At 38.7% G+C, this 18911-nt stretch overlaps 1 protein-coding gene across 11 annotated transcripts in view; it reads left to right on the plus strand.

Moving 5' to 3' along the window:
* The window catches only part of Unc5d (unc-5 netrin receptor D), a 499601-nt gene that overhangs the window by 430149 nt on the left and 50541 nt on the right, over window positions 1–18911 (plus strand). For all 11 annotated transcript variants that reach the window (XM_048792780.1, XM_015501255.2, XM_048792783.1 and 8 more), the window contains one exon: window positions 3333–3417. In XM_048792780.1, coding sequence (XP_048648737.1) covers window positions 3333–3417 — 85 coding nt within the window. The remainder of the gene's footprint in view (window positions 1–3332; window positions 3418–18911) is intronic.

Consider the following 18911-nt stretch of genomic DNA (forward strand, 5'->3'; position numbering starts at 1 on the left):
TGATGAATGTTGACTTGTTCATTCTCTCCCAAATTAATTACTTTCTTTAAAGGTCATTTCAAAATCTGTTTTACTTCTTTTAAATAACCCTCTAATGCCACCCTAATGATTATGTTTGGATAAAATTCCAATCCTCCATACCTTTCTTGGTTAGTGTTTTTGGACATGAAAGGGTCTTGGTTGAAATATGTGTGAGCATCAGTGTATAAATGTTTGCATATGATGTCACTCTTCTTTTGATGACTCAATGTAGAGTGAATCAGTCAACCATATTTACCAAGTACTCTCCCTGTAAGGTTTCATAAGTTACAAGGGTGTGTTCTGGATGAAGAAATGTAAGACGCATCCCCTACCCTCTCAAAGAACAAGATACACACATCATAACTCATACAAATTCATGCATTGAATCACTGTGCTTTCACCTTATGTCCTCTTCCTAGCTCATGATTGGCATTGTCTCAGTAGTTATGAATTGAATAGGTTGGCCAGTCCTCCTCCTTTCTCTTCCCTTCATCATTTTATAGTGTGTGTATGTGTGTGTATGTACACATGTATCTTCTACACATATCGAAGGAATGCCCAGACCAACCCACTCATCAGCTATGTTTATTTTATGTTCATTAAAGAAAGTGAAGAGATTAAATCATGATGAACCAAAGAGCTTTCTTTTCCTCCCCCTCTGACTTAACAAAGACCCAAGTTGAAAACTAAGAACTCTGATAGCTCTGTGAAAGATTCCCACACACCTATTCTGTGAAAGGGGAATTTTCAAAGTTCTTGACAAGGAGCACTGAACAAGAGTCTATGAATGTGTTTGGGGAAAAATAAATGTGGGGAGTTGAAACATATCTCCTGTTATTTGCAGGATATAAATGAAAAATATGCCCTGGGGATAAAGAAAGCAACACATAGAAATCAGATTGTTCTAATTCCATCCATCCCAAATTGTCATATGGCACATGTTAGAAATGATTTATTATGCAAAATATGAAACAAGAAACTCAGACAGGTGGTTCTGTTGTCATATCAAATAAAAGGCTGTCAGAGTAGCAGGTGGAATTGGGGGGGAATATATTTTTCTTTGATCAGAGTTAACTAGTGAATGACATATTGAAAATGAATACTTCTTTAAGAAACCATAGGCATAAAACTTTCCCACAGTGCCTCTCATTCTTCATAATATATATAACTTGCCAACAATACTCCCTCCCTCTACAACCCTTGCCTTGATTGACTGTCTTCAGGCTCTGCATACAATTTGCATGTTTGGGTAGGAGGAAGGAAGTATGTTTGACAGATAATAATAATAATATAATTTCTGATTGAAGAAGAGAAAAAATAGTTTAAAGCTCCAATTATCCTGTAGATTCTGGTTGAATTTAGGAGTATCATGAATAATGTTTCAATCTAAACCCAGGGAATTAAGCTAACTTGAAAGAACAAAGACATGATGTGCTGCCTAATAGCCCCTTTTCAGATAGCTTCATTCATATTCTTTCTCTTTGGATCTGGAAGTAGATCATTAAACCATGAAGATTTACACCAGACAACAAGATTTACAGCCTGGTGTTTTTACTAGGAATTTTTAATCCTCTTCATGTATTCATATGTGTATGATCTGTTTAGTGTGTTGCTGCTCTGTGCAAGGCATTCTGCTAAGTGTTGTTGATGTGATGTGGCATTATGAAGAGTAGGGGTTGCTTGTGTCTTTGTCATCGTGGGCTAGAGAGCCTGAAGGGAAGGCAGCAGCAGAGAAAGTGCTACGTCAAACTAAGACAAGGCAGAATAACTAGGGCATGTTCAGGTCGACAGCCAAACACACCGAATATCCTCTGCATTGCAACTTGTGTTCAATAGCAGGAAAGGATATCATGGAGGCCCCTTCTTTTGGCAACTATGTTTAAGGAAAACTAGAAAATGCAAGGAGGCACCTTCCTGATTGGAGGTCCCTAAGTGTGTCAGTTAGAGTTCTCCTAATACTGATGTTAAGGTCCAGAATATAAATGGGTCTCCTTGCTGTAAGGCTGTGAGCAAGATTTAAATGTGCCTCATTCTTAGTGCTATTGAAAGATACTAATGATAACTAGCATGTTACTAAATATTGCTCATATATGGGAATCACAAATAACTTGTTTTGCAATGAGTCTTGCATTCCTCAACTGTATAGCTGCTAATACAGGCACGTAGAAGGCTAAGAAAAAAAAAAAAAGTTGCCATCTCTAGATTTAAATTAGCAGCAGCAGCCTGAAAGCTTTTTGTGTGATTAACTCTAATGAAAGAGAGGAAAAAAAAAAGATGAGGAGATGCATTATTCAAAAAATAGGATGCCCTGAGATTTTATTTTGTAAAGATTATACTATTACTCTATTTCATTTCTTTTTATAAACAAGAAACTACATTAAAAAGAATCTCAGCTATCCCTAGACATTTCTCTTGGCCAAAGTGAAATATTTTCCTCACTGCATTCAAGAGAAGAGAGGGGACATTTAAAATGCAGTGTGATGTGACTTCCTATGCCTTTCCTCCTTGCATTATGTGATTTCACTCATAACACTGCTGGGTTTTTTTGCAATTTCACATTAATATGAATGTGGTTAAGTCACTTTTAGCTTAACTCTTTTAGCTTCTGTTTGCAAATTTAGGACCATATTGGTTACACAATAACCTAAAAGGTTCCTCAGCTTTTATCAGATGCTTTTATTTTTCCTAGTTTTCTTGGCAAACTGCATAGGCCTCTGAGTACCACCTCATCTTGCTTCCTGATGCACAATTCATAACAGGTTCACGCAAATCTTAGCTCACCCATTATCCCAGGTACATTTCTAGAAGTGAGTGGATACAAACAAGAGAAATACATTTTAAAATTTGGGAGCAGATCAACTGATGTATCAATATTCTCAGATATGTTTTATATATATAACTATACATATTTTATATGTATGTATTATAGCAATATAAGTGTGTGTGTGTGTGTGTGTGTGTGTGTGTGTGTGTGTATATATATATATATATATATATATATATATATATATATAAACATTCCCAGATATGTTTGATGGTGCCTGGTTTTAGGACACCCAGTCTTTTATAGATAAATAATGTTGGAAAGATTTAAAATTTAGAAAAGAAACGGATTTTAATACTCAATGGAATAATATGCCCTTATCTATGTCACAATTATAAAACAATGGACTTTATAAGCCTTCTAAGGATTAGAATTTCACAAATTGCCTTGAGAAGGCTCTTTGTTGTGGGTAGCTATAAGGTACTTAAGTGCTGTACTTTAAAACAATTGGAATACCTTGAATAACCTCTTGCATTTTTTGTCTTAGGGGTGAGTTTACTCATACCACATGGTGCCATTCCAGAGGAGAACTCTTGGGAGATTTATATGTCCATCAACCAAGGTGAACCCAGGTGAGAGACAGAGATAGATGTTATATTCTTTTACTGTATGCATCTAGGAATATGTAACCACAAACTCCACTATTATGTATAATTATAGTGCATTAATTTTAAAAAGAGGGAAAAGAAAACAAGGAAAAATTTTAACAAAGTTGATAATGTAGATGTCAAATAAAAACATGAAAGATGTTTGGCATCATTTATTGGGGAAATGAAAAGAAAACTACAAGAAGATACCACTGAACTCCCACTTACATGGTCAAAATTAAAATGTCAGACCATACCAAATGATCTCAAGGTTGTGAAGGAAATACAACACTCTTACTTTGCTGGTGGGAATGCAAAATGGTGTAACCACTTTGAAAAACAGTTTGATAGTGTCTCTAACAAGTTAAATATACACCTATCATATGATTCAACTATTCCACTCTTAGGTAGTTTCTCAAGAGAAATAACAGAACATGTCCATTCACGACTAAAGTACACATGTTTATAGCAGCTTTATTTGTAACAGATAAAACTGGAAACAAGGAAAATTTCTCTATGTAGGTGAGTTGATTATATTTATACAAGAGTATATTTATACAATGAGATACTAAGAATATTAAGGAACAAATTATGGATACAAACTAACCTCTAGTGATACAGACCAGATTGTGGTTACCTGGGGACCAAGGAGGCCAGGTAGAGGGAGGGATTATAAAGAGATAGGAAAGCTTTTGATGTTGGATATGTTCATAAACTTGATTCTGATGATGATTTCACAGATGTGTGGATGTGTGTGCATGTGAGTGTAAGAAACTTCTTCAATTGCATATGTAATTATGTATGGTTTATTTTATATCCATTTTACCTCGGAAAGAAATAAGAACAGTGTTCTAAAAGTAAATTTCTGGAAGGTGGTCACACAAGTCGAAAAATCACTGAAATAGACACTTAGGATATATGAACTTAAAGGTATTTAAAGTAGACTCAACAAAAGTTATTTAAAAAAAAACAGACTATATGGAAACACACCTACATGTTAATAATTATTGGCTTAGGCTAGTACAATTACAGTGGAGTTTGTTGCTGTGTTCTTTATAAGTTTCCCTATTTTCAGGTTTTCCTAATTGGATATACCATTAAAATAAGAGAAAAAAAACAAGAACAACAACAACAACAACAAAAAAAAAACACAAAAAAACACTAAGCACGATATTTTAAATATGAAATGGAAGTTCTTCTGAAAATTTGAAGTCAATAAGATGGAGATGTGTTGGTGAAATAGTGACCCACTTGGCCCTAGAGAGGGAAAAACTAGTTGCAGAAGCATAAACCGTTCATGAGTCTACATTTTAGGGGCAATGGTATGTAAGTAAGCATAGAGCACCATATGGCAAACAGTGAATTGGTAGGCAGACCATAAGCAGGACCCGCAAATGTTGATTGGCCAGGTGCTGTGGCACATGTCTGCAGTCCCAATGACCCTGAAGGCTTGAGGCAGGAGGATCATAAGTGCAAGGTAGCCTGAGCAACTTAGCGAGTCCCTCAAAATAAAAATTTTTTAAAAAGAAGACTGAGAGTTTAGCTCAATAATAAAGTGCCCCTGGGTTCAATCCCCAGCGCTGAAAATAAATAAGTAAATACAATAAAAAATAGAGTTGTGGGAGGTATTCTTTGATGCCATCATCATTATGCAAATTCATACAGTGATTGATTCATGACCCTTTTAAGGTCAGCATAAGTCCTGCTCTACATAAACGGAAAGACAACTTCTTAGGCAGTATTCCTAACTGTAAAAAATATGGTCTAAACTCCAATAGCTTTCTGACAAATTTCAGCAGCATTAAATTCAATTACATGAACAAATACAAATCTTGTCTCATACTCTTAATGAAAGTAGTTGGTTATTTTCTTAGTGCAACTATAGTATTTGTAGAAATGTTGCCTTCCTCCACGGAAGATAAACCTAACTCCTCTTTAAAAAGCAATTTCTCTCATAAACTGGATATATATACCTCTGGCATTTTTAGTCATAACATCTTGGTTATTTTAGAATAGATATTTTTGTTATGATTGTTAGCAAAGAATACCTGAAAGAAAAAACACTGGAAAGAAAACAACCAGAGAAATAGATCGTTTAAACAGATTTCGATAGCTCTTTCTGTAAAAGGATTTGCAGGAGCCCAGCGGCCCCAGGTTTGCTGGGACTTGAGAGGAACGGAAGAAAGGTTTTGCAAGTGTGTTGTTGGTGAGGCTCTTTGAGGGGTGCGTGACTGGGCTGTGTTGGGCACTCATGTTATTTTCTCAGTCCTGTTACATCTATATTCATTTCCTATATGCCCCCAAAGCTGCTGGTGTCTAAATGATTCCATTAACGGGGAAAACTGGAGACTCACAGAGTTTTAAGTTTTCTCCAAATCTTAGGTGAGAGTTCAGCAAATTGAAAATTAGAGTTCATTGTGTAGAAGTCACCTCATTTTTATCCCTTGATTTGCTTAAAAAATCATACATGCCTGAAATTGAGATCCCGTTCTTTATACAATGTGTTTTTCAATACTCTGTCCTGCAAAACTCAAATGCTATCATCCCTCAGCATCCACAAGGCATTGGTTCCAGGACTTCCACGGATACCAAAACCTATAGGTGCTCAAGTCCCTCAGGTAAAATAGCATAATAGTTGCACATAACCTATACACATCTTCCTGTGTGTGCTTTAAATCATCTCTGTATTACTTATAATAACTAATATAACATGAATGCTATACAAACAGTTATACTATATTGTTTTAGTGAATAATATTCTTTGATCTGAGGTTGAATCTGCAGATAACAGAACCAAAATATATTGGAGGGTCAACTGTATAAGGTAGAATCCAGTCAGCCTTCCCTGAATTATGACCCCCCTATCAGGCCCTATCTCTGCATCCTCCTTCCTTCATTCTAATCCACATACTGAGCCTATGTCCAGCTCCTTCCATTCAGACTCACCCCCAGCGTCTTCTACCTTATTTCCTGAGAAGCAACATAGAGCTCTTTCACATTTTTACAAGGCACCTAGTTTACAACCTCCCTTAACCCCTGTCTCTAAACTAGAAGCTGCTTCTTCCTAGGAAGTCAGAGCTGAAATGTTCCAACAGACATCAAATATCCAAGAGCTTAAATAAAATGTCCTGGAAGTGTTAGAAAGGAATGATCACTCGGGACATTCTGCAATTTTGAGAAATACCTATGAGCTTGGCAGAGCCCAAAGACATAAAGAGATAGCTTGGCCTCCTGGGGTCACTCTCCTGGCCGTCTTTAGCTTTGAAATTCCATGTTAACCAATATGGCTTATCCACCTCTATCTAGGGTTTGAGTCTATAACTGCTCTCTAGGAAGCTGGATAGAAGTTAGAACTTTAGATGAGGTGTACATTTTCTTAGAGTATGAAATTGTAGGAAGCACACATTCCCTTTTAGCTTACTGAAAGCTTCCCAGACATTGTCTCTTGAGGAAATGACCGTTCTCTGGGCTACAGGCCATTTAGCTTCCTTGGCAATCCTCATTCCCTTTTGAGTGGCACCAAAGTATTTACAAAAACACTAAAAATAGGAAATGCCTTCCTACTTCCCCCCCCCTTTTTTTTTTAATCTCGGATGAATTTTTTCCATCTGTGCCAAGAAGCTGCTTAGATCTATGTTCTTTAGCTTTTAATCTTGTGATTAATCAGGAAAAGGCCATTGTATCATCTTTTCTTTGTAATGTCACTGGAAACTCTATTTTCATTTCATGCTGTCCATCTGTCATCCTAAACTTTTCTTGGAGTGCACAGAGCTGGAATGCATTGCTCTGTTTCTTTCATCTTTGCCTCGAAAGCCACCACTTTTCCCTTGCTTTCATTTCATGGGTGTAAGAATTGGATTTGCTGACCCTCCATCACCTCCAACACGCAGAATACAGTAGGATTCCAAACAACATTTTTATGCTTCCAAGCAACATCTTTAAATTAAAGTCTGCTCCATTTTCCTCTTGACCACACATTTCTATTGCCCCTTTCTGAATTACATCCCTGGTGTGGCAAGGTAATGACTTATGGGAACTGTAACTGATACAATTAATTCCAATTCCATCCCTGATTCCCAGGGACATGGTTTTGTGGCATGAAACAAAGACACCAAACAACCCCCTGTATTCAAGTTATCTCGTGTGGCTATGTTTTCATATTTTGATAAGCTGTGAGGCTGTTCTTTGTCTGCACTGAATGTACCCTCTCTCTCTTGGGAGATCCAACTTGTGTTCCTGGTGAGCCTCCAAAAGGACACTGTGTACTTTGCATTATGAAGAATGGTGTCACTTTCCCCTTCAACATTCCTGTGCCTTCTATATTTTCAAACTGGAAACAACTGCCATAATGAATCTTTCCAACTTCCTCCAGTAGTCTGCGCCATTGGTCAGTGCTGTAGTTTGGATCTGAAATTCTCCTAAAGGTCTCAGGTGTTGAAGGCATGGTTATCAGCCTATGGGGCTATTGGAAGGTGGTGGAAACTTTAGGAGAGGGACCTAGTAGAAGGAAATTTGGTAACAGGCTGAGCCCTAGAAGGGGATTTGGGGATCTAGCCCCTTCCTGTATTTCTCTTTGCTTCCTGACCGCCAGGAGGTGAGCAATTTCCTCTACTCCATGCTCTCACCATGATGCACTGTGCCTCCTCCACAGGCCCATCTAGCAACAGGACCAAGTAACCATCTTCTCAAACTATGAGCCAAAATAAACTTTCCCTCTTATACGTTAACCATCTCAGGCATTTTGTCACAGTGACAGAAAGCTGACTTATATAGCTAATTGTAATATTTAAGAAATTATTTCAGTTAAGTTTTTGTACATACATGTGAATAGTGTTTTGCTGAAAGCCATCTTTACATTCTTGAAAAAGTAATAAGTTACTTCACCTGTTTTCATATAATTTGTAAAGAACCCTCCTATACGTTAGATTTATTTAATCTCCACAATAATATTTTAAGGAAGAGAATTTTGTACCAAATTTTAGACCAAAAAAAAAAAAAAATCTTAACAGTGGAAACTCCAAGAAGCTAAACTGTCTAACCAGGACATGCTAATCAAAGCTGGAATTTGAACCAAGAATGTCCAACTTCAATTCCAAAGCACATGGATTAAATGATACTATTTTTCCTCAATCTAGGAGAATAAGAAAACAGCTTTCTGACATTGTATTGCAAATTCTGGCTGTTATAAGCAGGTGCCTCTGGAATTGCTCTGTCATAGCACCGAGTATTAGGCAAGTCAGGATCAAATTGAGCATATCTTAGAAGTCTATGGGAGTAAAATGCTGTTGTTAAATTATAGCATTGATAGAATAAAGCTTGGGAACAAGGCTGAATCTTCAGAAACAATTTGAGCCCCATGGCAGAGTGTTGGTCTACTCAGGTATCAGAGGTCCTGCCTACAGGTCTAGGCTTTGCTGCTGCTATGCTTAGACCACAGGTAAATTAATAAAACTCTAAGTGTCTCTGATTTTTCATCTGAAAAACAGTAGTAGGTACTTGCCTACTTTGGAAATGTTGGTATTGTATGCAACATAGCAATACAGTGATACAACATTCTTAAAGATGATAAGAAGAAAAACTCTAATTGATATATTTATATATGGATATATAGCATGTTAACTTTTATACATTGATAAAACATTTTTATCTTCACATTAACATTGAAAATAATAATATAATCATCCTAATTTTGTAGCTTTGATCAGAAAAACTTGTAGGTTTGCCTTAGGGTATAGCAGGACTGGACACAAAGCAAGATTTTCTAATAAAGTGTTCCTTATGCTACACCCCTCTGTTAGACAGCTTTTGGTCGTAGTGACATGGTACTTGAGATAATCACCTTAAAAGGAGGAAAGATTTATTTGGGCTCATGGTTTTAGAGGTTTCCATCCATGGTCACTTGGCCCCATCACTTTGGGACTGTGGCAAGGCTGAAGGTCCCAATATTCCCTGCAAATGCACACCCCCAGTGAACTACTTCCTCCAGCCAGGCTGCACTTCTAGTTTCCATCACCTTCCAATAGCAGCAGCAGCTCAGGGCCAAGCCTTAAATCCAGGATCCTGGAATATTTGGACATTCCAGATGCAAACTATAACAATCATACTCCACCTTACAGCACAATTAGGCATATTATTCCCAAAGAATACTTGATGAAAGGTGAAGACAGGGCTTATGCTTAATAATGGGAGTACACCATGAAATGCACAGAGAGGGTGCCAAGATTTGGGAAGACACGGATAACATTGTAATTCAGTGTAATTACAAATCAAGTATCCTTTATCTGAAATGCCTGGGACCAAAGTATTTCAGATTTTAATTTTTTTAAGATTTGGTAATGTTTGCATAGTCCTAATATCTATAATGGTATATCTTGGAGACAGGACCCAGATCTAAATGCAAAATTCATTTGTTTTCACATATACTTTATACAGATGGCCTGAAGATATTTTTACACAATATGTTATTGTGCCTGTCTTTTGACTGTGACCTGGCACATGAAGTCAGCTGTGGCAGTTTCTACCTGTGGTGTCATATCAACACTGAAAAAGTTTCAGGTTTTGGAGAACTTTGGGCTTTCAGATTAGGGATTCTCAGCTTGTACCACTGCAGTAGTGGATTCCACAGAAAGTAATGGAAAAATAGAATAGGGCTTTTAATGCATTGTAAGAGTAGACTTAAAGAGGAGGAGGTGAAGGAAGAGTTCCTGGAGATGTCATCTGAGCTCAGTCTTAAAAGATGACAAGAAATTGGCCAGACAGAGAGGTATAAGGGCCCCAATGATTTCTGTCTCCCCAGGTGTATTTTCTATAGCTTTCCACAGCTTTGGGTGTGCTTTAAGAGTCGCTAAATCCAGAGGTTTGCCTCTGCTTCAAATTCTTTCTAATGCCCAAACATCACTTTAAGTAGCTTCCTTCCAACTCCACCCCAGGCCTTGCCACAAAGAGATGGGTTTCATGTACAGTCACAGAGGGCACTCGGAGACATCACGGGAACAGGGAGTAGAGGCCACACAGAAAGGCAGTGGCAAGATATTGGAGCTGCCAGCAGTGTGTGCTGGTGAGAAGTCTTGGACTGGGTCAGTGTTAGATGTGTCCTCCTTTTCTAAAGGCCTCAGTGCAGTGAGGAATCCAGGAGGGATTCTTGAAAGAAATGGTCTCATTTCCCAAATTTTAATTTGAAAGATTTGGGTGGTTTCTGTTTTGGTTTTTACTTTCCTCAGAAATCTTTGGAGGGACAGAATTTCATCCTTTCTAATTTAACCAAGTACCAATCATTTTTTTATTAAATGAAATTAAGGTAATCCAAGAAAGGGGGTTTAAATATTAGCTATCTCAGTGCACAGACCCTCCACCCATATTACTGTGAGAAGAAGATATGGATATCGCATACTCTTCTTTTTTCCCCCTCTCCAAGCTCTCTTCTACAGCCCGCCCCACCCGGAGGTTACAGAGTAGAGAACTAGACCAGAAAATTATTACAGGGAGTTTGCTTCTGAGAAGCAATAAAATGAAACCAAAGGCAAACATTCATTTCTTTTTCCAATTACACTGTCATGTGGATATTCCTGACCAAATGCTTTTACTAGCATTGGAAATGTTGTAACTAATTTTACAACATGACATGCATTTTGAAATTGGGACTTAGTCCAGATGGGATATTTCAACCACTTTGTCTTCTGTTTGTTTTTTTTTTTTTTTTCCCCAATTGAATGGCATGTTCTGTTCAATGGGAACATTTTGCATTAAGGATTGGGAAGATAGAGGTTTCAATAATATAAACATTATCTTTTCTAAGGGTGCTTAGATGGCACCAAAGTTTTAAAGGCAGTGCATTAAATAAAACTAAATACTAGACTTACAAGACAGAAAAAGTAGCTCTAGAAAATGAAGAAGATAGAATTTCTTTGCCAACAATGAGCTCAAAGACTACTTCATGGAAGTAGTGAAGGCTACTTCTATGGAATAACTTCATGTGGCATAGTAAACTATTGGGGGGGGGACTTCATTTCTAGAAGAGTAAAAAGAAATCATGTGTAAATTCATCTTTTCACAATAAGATTTAAGGACTGGCCAGCTGGCCACTTTATTAATAGAAATGGAGTTTTTATTATATGAATCTTTGTAGTATTTTTTATGTCAAAATATTTAAGGTCATAATAAAACTTTTCATCACCCTGAATAAACTTTTCCTGGGACCTCTGGTTCCTCGGAAGATAAGAAGCCCCTGCCACCAGGCTACTACTGTAAGCATAGCAGTCCCTCATCAAACTTTGCCTCTTGAGCTCTGAATAACACCTGCCTTCGACTCTGCCCTGATACTAGGGGATTAGTCACAGCATTGTAGCAGGAAAGAAAGTCTGGTCACCCTTCTGGGTTGATTTGCATCTGTGTTTGCCTCCCAAACTTGGAGACAGGGTATATGTCAAATCCCTCTACTCAGGCAAAAAACAAAACAACAAAATCATACCTTCTCAGCTGGGCTTGATGGCACATGCCTGTAATCCCAGTGGCTTGAGAGCCTGAGGCAGGAGAATCAGAAGTTCACAGCCAGCCTTAGCAATTTAGCAAAGCCCTAAGCAATTTAGAGAGACCCTGTCTCAAAATAAAAAGGGCTGGGAATGTGGCTCAATGGTTAAGCACCCCTGGGGTTCAGTTCTCGATTCCAAAAAGAAGAATGAAAAATTGTACCTCTCAATGCAAAGAAAGTTTTAGACTTGTGAAATAGGTTCCACAAGTGGTTTCTTGCACTCAATTAAGTCAATAACCACTTATTTGTATCCATTACTCTAAACCAAGCAGAATATAATACCATATAAAGAAGGTGGGAGAGAAAGTGGGATGGATGAATGGATGAAAAGATACTTAGGGATATATATATAGACATATAGCAGGGTGTGGTATTTGGAATCCAGTGTACTTCTTCTGGATTCCTGGAACTGACAAAGTTCAGAGGTGACTAGGGGGAAAAAACACCGCAACATTTATATCTCAGGAATTTTCCAGCTGTAATGCTAAAGTCAATTTCCCAACTCCCTGCAGAACCTACAAAGAATTATTTTATCCTAATGCAACCATGCTCCCACCCACTCACTCACATACCCTCTCACTCTCTAATGATAGAAGAGTGGGACTAAAGGGAAAGAGAAGTCACATTTTAGAGGAATGCAAGTACCAAAAATGGCTCTTCCCTGCCCTTTCCAAAGCCCAAAACCAAGATCCCCAAGACAAACACTCATAAAATTTGGGTCATCTGTAGGAAGTGGACACTGATACCTGGTTTTCTCATTGTTTATCATTGTATTGACTCTGCTTCCCTGTGCAACCAGGGAACAGAGTAAAACAAAACTGAGAGGGTAGAGCAGGGCAGGGCGTGGTGGCAAAACCTAGGAGACCAGGGGCAAAGAACACTTCCATAATTTCCAAGTCTCCTCATTCTAAAGAGGTAGAGAAGATGAACCCTGGCCATGAGTTACGGGCCAAGGTGAAAATGAAAACCACAGACTTGTCAGGGCCACTTCAGTGTAAGTCAGAACGCTGCAAGTTAGGGCTGCTGCCAGCAGGGAGCCACTTGACAAGTGTAACTGAAATGCACATGGAGCTACTTACTATTGGCAGTCCAGTCAACTGCACTCACCCAAAGGTCATTGAGACTTTTTCGAGTCACCACCAACTGTACTGAGCCCATTAAAGATTGTCGTATTGTTAAAAATCTTTGAAATCACCCAAGAAAAAGATGGCCACCTTGCCACAGGCATTTAAGTAAGGAGAAGATACGTTTTCTCTTTCCTTCCTTCCTACACAGTGCCACAGAGACCAGCTCAAGGAAGGAATGCCTGGGAAACCAGCAACCCCTCCCCCTTCTGCTGACCAAGCCTCCAGAGCTTCATGTGCACACGTGCCTGAATGTCCTGCAAACATGTCCATGGGGATTACGGAGGAGGGGTGGGATTCTAAATCAGATGAAAAAGTTTTAATACTAAGAAAAGTGAGTCTTAAAAACCAAATAAATTATTATAATAATAGATGTAACTGAAAAGTTATAGAAGCAAAATGAAATGGCTTCAAGGGACCCTGCTTTAGCAGGTGGCTCTACCACACCCAATTGTTAGAGAAAAGTAGGAAAACTAAACTCATCTACTACCCTAATAGATTAAGCCAAATAGGCAAACCCATTTACTTAAACTAACAACAGCATTGCAGTGCGGTGTGTGTGGTGACAGATGCACAAATATTATAACCAGGAATGAAGGAATGAACCCGTCTAAGGGCTCAGAGAACATCTTGGAACATCAGTTGACCTATAAACTAAAAGAGCATAAAGGACATGCAGTTGAGGGGAGTAGGATGTGCAAAGAGCCAGAGATATAAATAGTCTTGTGTATTTTGGAAACTAAGCAAAAGTAAAACAAAATATGCAAGGAAAAGTTACAAAGAGGCTAAAGCATAAGGTCTATGTTAGGCAGTATCACTTGCTATCTAAGAGAGACCAACACTAATTGGTAAAGATTGACAGGTAAAGATTTGATGGGTAAAGATTGATGAGACTGGACATTTGGGAGACTTAGTCATGTTCACCCTTTAGAGATTATCTTTGGCTTCGTCTCCACTGCCTGAGTTCAGTCCTTCAGGATACAAGCACCCTCCTTGAGAGCACAGCAAAAATATGTCTCGTTTTGTTTAGCACAGTTATTAATGGTGTTCCTTTCCTGCCTCAAAAGTATGTCAATCTGGACAATAAATTATAGTCTCTCTATTTGTGAGTGTCCTTGTCTGTAGTCTTGAATGTCTTAAACCCCATCCTCTAATCCTCTCATTGCTATCATTGGGGATTTTGGAGAGAGACTTGGGGGAGAAAGTTGGCAGGATCTGTGTGTTAATGTGGGGTGAAGGAGATGAAGGAGTTGAAGATAATGCCCAGAAATCTGACTTGGGAACTGATGATTAATTAGCAGAAAGAGATTTGCCAGCTGAAGGTCACTTGAGGGTTTGTGATGATAGTTACCCTGGGAGCAACTTTGGATTTCCTTTCAGGGATCAAATATAGCACTTTGACCTACATGAAAAAGGATAGGGAACAATTGAAAAGTAAAATGGATTTTTTAAAGAGTAAGTAGATAAAAGGGGAAAATAATAGTGATAATCAAGAATCAAAAAGAAAACGGCTGAATCAAAATCCTGCATCCAGATTCTGGGCAGAGGGTGTGACAGCTGCTCTACTTACCTGTCAAAGGGCATGACGTGGAGTATGCTTGCACACTCCACTCAAGGTGAAATCTCTGCCTTTGCAGAGAAGAATCTACCAACTGCATCTATGAACTGGTAACATATGTCACTTGTCAGCAACTCAATGCCAACGTAAGCATTGGCTTTGCAAGGAGAAATTTGAAAACTATGGGAAATAAGATGACAGGGTAGAATGAGAAGAGCACAGGAATCCAGAAGGCTTGGGCTCTGGTGGCTCTACCAGCAGCCTGGATGACCTTGTGCAAACGTTCTTTTTCTCCAGACCTCAGCTTTTATCATCTATAAATTTTATATATTATTAACTGTTTCTGGATTTGGTTGAGGTTAATATAATAACTTCATATCTGAGAAGTCCAGTGTAAACTGTTAAGTGCCATGTATTTATTGATTTATTTTATTTTTGCAGTTCTGGGGATGGAACCCAGGGCCTTATGCACACTAGGCAAGCAGTCTGCCATTGAGTTACACCCCCAGTCCCTAAAGTGCTACTTAAATGTTACATTTTGGTATTTTATTCATTCTTCATTTTTTTATCTTTTAAATTTTATTTATTTATTTATTTTGGTACCAGGGATTGAACCCAGAGACATTTAACCACTGAGCCACATCCCCAGCCCTTTTTCATATTTTATTTATGAGTCTTAAAAGGGTCACACTGAGTTGCTTAGGGCCTTGCTAAGTTGCTGAGGCTGGCTTTGGCTTTGAACTTGTGATCCTCATGCCTCAGGCTCCTAAGCTGCTGGAATTGTGCATCACCACACCTGGTATGATTTTTTTTTTTAATTACATAGGTAATGGAAGTTTACTTTAGTTCTATTCTGACACAGGATTCTTCCCTTTTGAGTGTTTCCACATTCTAAATTCAGGAAAGATGCATTCAATTACAGCAAACAAGTTTGCAGTTCATTATAAATCAGAACTCCCTCAAATACCATTAACTCTGCCTCTGATTTTTGTAGCACATTGGCCTATGATTTATACTTCAGAGGTCTACTCTATGAGTCCCACAGTGGACTCTGAGTAGGCTGGTCCTTTCATCAGTAGATGAGTAACCACCTGAGCAGGGCAGGTGGCATAGGCCTCCTTGAACAGCTTTGTCCTGTCCCCTTTGCCTGGATTTCCTTGCAAGTTAGGTAGTAACGGATGGAAATAAATGGATTGTCCTTGTCACCATTTCTGCTCATTGGTCATTCCTGGGTCCAAATCCTATTTGTTGTTCAAGTTGGTTTTGGAAAGTTTTATTGGACACACAAAATTGATGGTGTAAACCTACCCTTTCCAAGATATTGGCACTAATTACCTCTATAACAGGTATGGGAGCTAATGAAGAAAGGTACTTCCTATGTAACAAAGCAAAAAAGAATCATTCTGCTAGTGCCAGGGAGTAAATTGCTGCCATTTGAGACTTACATTAATTCTTTCAGGCTACTGCTATGCAGTGTAATAAAAGGGGCAATTTATCAAATGGTATCTTAATGACCTAGAAGGGTTAATGCACCTTTAGTGGAAGATTATACTCTTTTTCCCCAGTAAAATCATGGTGATTTTTTCACAGTCATTTAGGTTAGAATATAATGCCATTGTCCCCAAAAAGTAAGAGAAAAAGATTAGTGGAAAAAAACAAGGAAAGGGAAAAACAGAAATAGAATTCTTATATTGTCATTTTAATATCTGCTTCATGGGAGAAAAAGAATTTCCCCCAAATCATACTCTTTGCTTTCCCTTCTACCTCATACCCCCTCAGTCCAAAAACACACCTAAATAAAAATTGCCATCATTTTAAATCAAAGCACATTTGGGACCCAGGTGAGCTCACAATGGGAAATGATTGGAGTGGTCAGGAAGAGTCTTTAATTAAAGATGCCATTGACAAGATCACAATGGCTCTGAGTGTTGCTAATAGATCGGAATGGAAGGTCCACCTTAATTCAATAAGAGAAAGTCACTGTTCTGTGGGTTTGATTACACATTGTAAACGGACACCACATGCTGTAATTATTTTTATTTGTATGCACCCTCTCTTTTATTGCCCATGCTGGAACTAGAAATAACCTGTCCTATTAAGATATTTAATATATATCATCCTTTCCACTTCACGTAGTTATAGCCTAATAAAAACTCCAGGAGAAGAAGATACCAGCCCACACTGAGGCTGCTGCCATACTTTCTATAACAATCCTACACGGCCCTTTGCAAAATTGCACCATGAACTTCCTGTTTTTCCCGTGTTATAATCTTTAAATGAAACCATAACAACTTCCCAGGACTCCATAAAGTTACATTCAGATCTGGAGCCCTGCTCTGGAAATCAGAATAGGGGCTCACGATGCTGAAACACTGAAGATAATCCAACGCCAAACGGATACCTTGACCAGGTTGCTAAGTGTCTGGGAGACTACAGTGGATGGAGGCTGGGGGAATGCAGCAGAGGGTCTCAAGAGAAGCTTGGTGATAAGCAAAGAATGGCTCCCAAAGTATGTCCACATCCCTCTCCCTGGAACCTGTTGATATTTTATTACTTTACCTGTTTTTTTTTTTTTAAAGAACTTGATAAATTTAAAGACCTTGAGAAACAGAGATTATTGTTGATCATCAAGGGGGAACCCAATGCAAGGTTCCTTCTAAGAGGAAGACAGGAATATCAGAGTCAGAGGACTGAAGATGTTCTGTTGCTAGCTTGAAGAGGGAAGAAAGCACCTTGAGCCAAGAACCTCCATGAGGGGTGCAGACCTGCCAACCCCTCTATTTTTGCTTTTAGCTCAGGGAGACCTCTGAGCTACAGAACCATGAGATAAATTTGTCCTGATCCAATAAATCTCTGGTGTAGCCATAATATAAAACAGAAGCAAGTCTCTATCTTTTCCATGTTATCTACCACAAGGCCCCCAAGGCATTATCTGCTCTCTATGACTGTAGTCACAACAACTCTCATGCCAGTATTTTCCCTTAACATTCCAGGTTCAGGGCTATAAGTGTAACTCAGTGATAGAGGAAATGCCTCGCTTGTGTGAGTCCTGGGATTCATCCCTAGGACCATTAAAAAAAAAAAAAAATCCAGTGTTGAGAATATGCCCCAGGGAACATATTCCTTTTCATTCCATTTCCCACCAGCATCCCTTCTCAGATTTACCTCAGAGTTGTGGTGTGACCTTAGGTAGGGCATTCCACCCCATGCAGTTCTCCTAAACAATGAAGGTGTTGGTCCTGATTACTTCTAGGTCCTTCCCCAGCCTAAAATGAAATGATTCTATGAAATTGGATTCAGAGTTTTTCCAGAGTAGTTTGTTTTCCCCACTCAGAATGTAAATGAATAAACAACATAGCAGATATTAAAACATGTCACGGTGGCAGGATGCATAAATCCAGTCTTCTCCTTCCCCCATCTCTCTCACAGGGAGCCATCATTTCACTTTTAAAACAAGCTCAACACAAGCCCAACACTGCATGAAAGATGAGGCTCAAATTGTATCTAGGAGCTGGTGATTTGCACATGATTTGTGGTTCCCTTAGTATATTAATTGGTAAACACCCTATGAATGTGTGTGTAAACGAAAGCCATTTAACATATGCAAACAGTTTAATCTCTCAGTAGGTTGTTGCTCAAATTTCACAAATTCAGATACTTATTCCTCTGTGTATGTTGTTTCCCTCCCACCTCACCCCGCCTGCCTCTTGCCATCCCCTTCCTGTGATCCTATTTTAGATAATACCATGCGGGTGACCCACATCTTTAAACTCTTTAATAGTAGAGGCATATGCTTCTGTCCTCAGAGAATTACGCATGTTGCTGGTTGTAATCCCTGTTCTAACTGCTCCTTTCCCTGCCCCAACTAATGGAACATAATGGCTTGATGAGCTATGTCATTATTCCCAGTTACTGCTAATCAACCCCCAACCTGACATCCTTGCTTATGAATATACACAGAACTTAGAAAAGAGGGAGACAGAGAATTGTCCCTGGGCAGTCGAATTTTCTGTCACAGTAACATCAGACCAGGCTTCAATAATGAGCCTTTCAACTTGACCAGCATCCAGATTCCATTTTGAAAGCCTACCTTTGCTTGTCAAAACACCAGGCCCTCACTGCATGAGCTATTGCTTTCCACATTTCCTCAAGAGTCACACAATGCTTAAATGTTAGTGACAGGACCTCTTTGCATGTAGGGAATGCAAGTAAAGAAGTATGGGTTCCATGCCCCTGTTGTAAAACTACTGAATCCATATCTTCTTGGGTA

The sequence above is a fragment of the Marmota marmota genome, unplaced genomic scaffold (assembly GCF_001458135.2).
Source record: "Marmota marmota marmota unplaced genomic scaffold, marMar, whole genome shotgun sequence".
Lineage (NCBI taxonomy): Eukaryota > Metazoa > Chordata > Mammalia > Rodentia > Sciuridae > Marmota > Marmota marmota.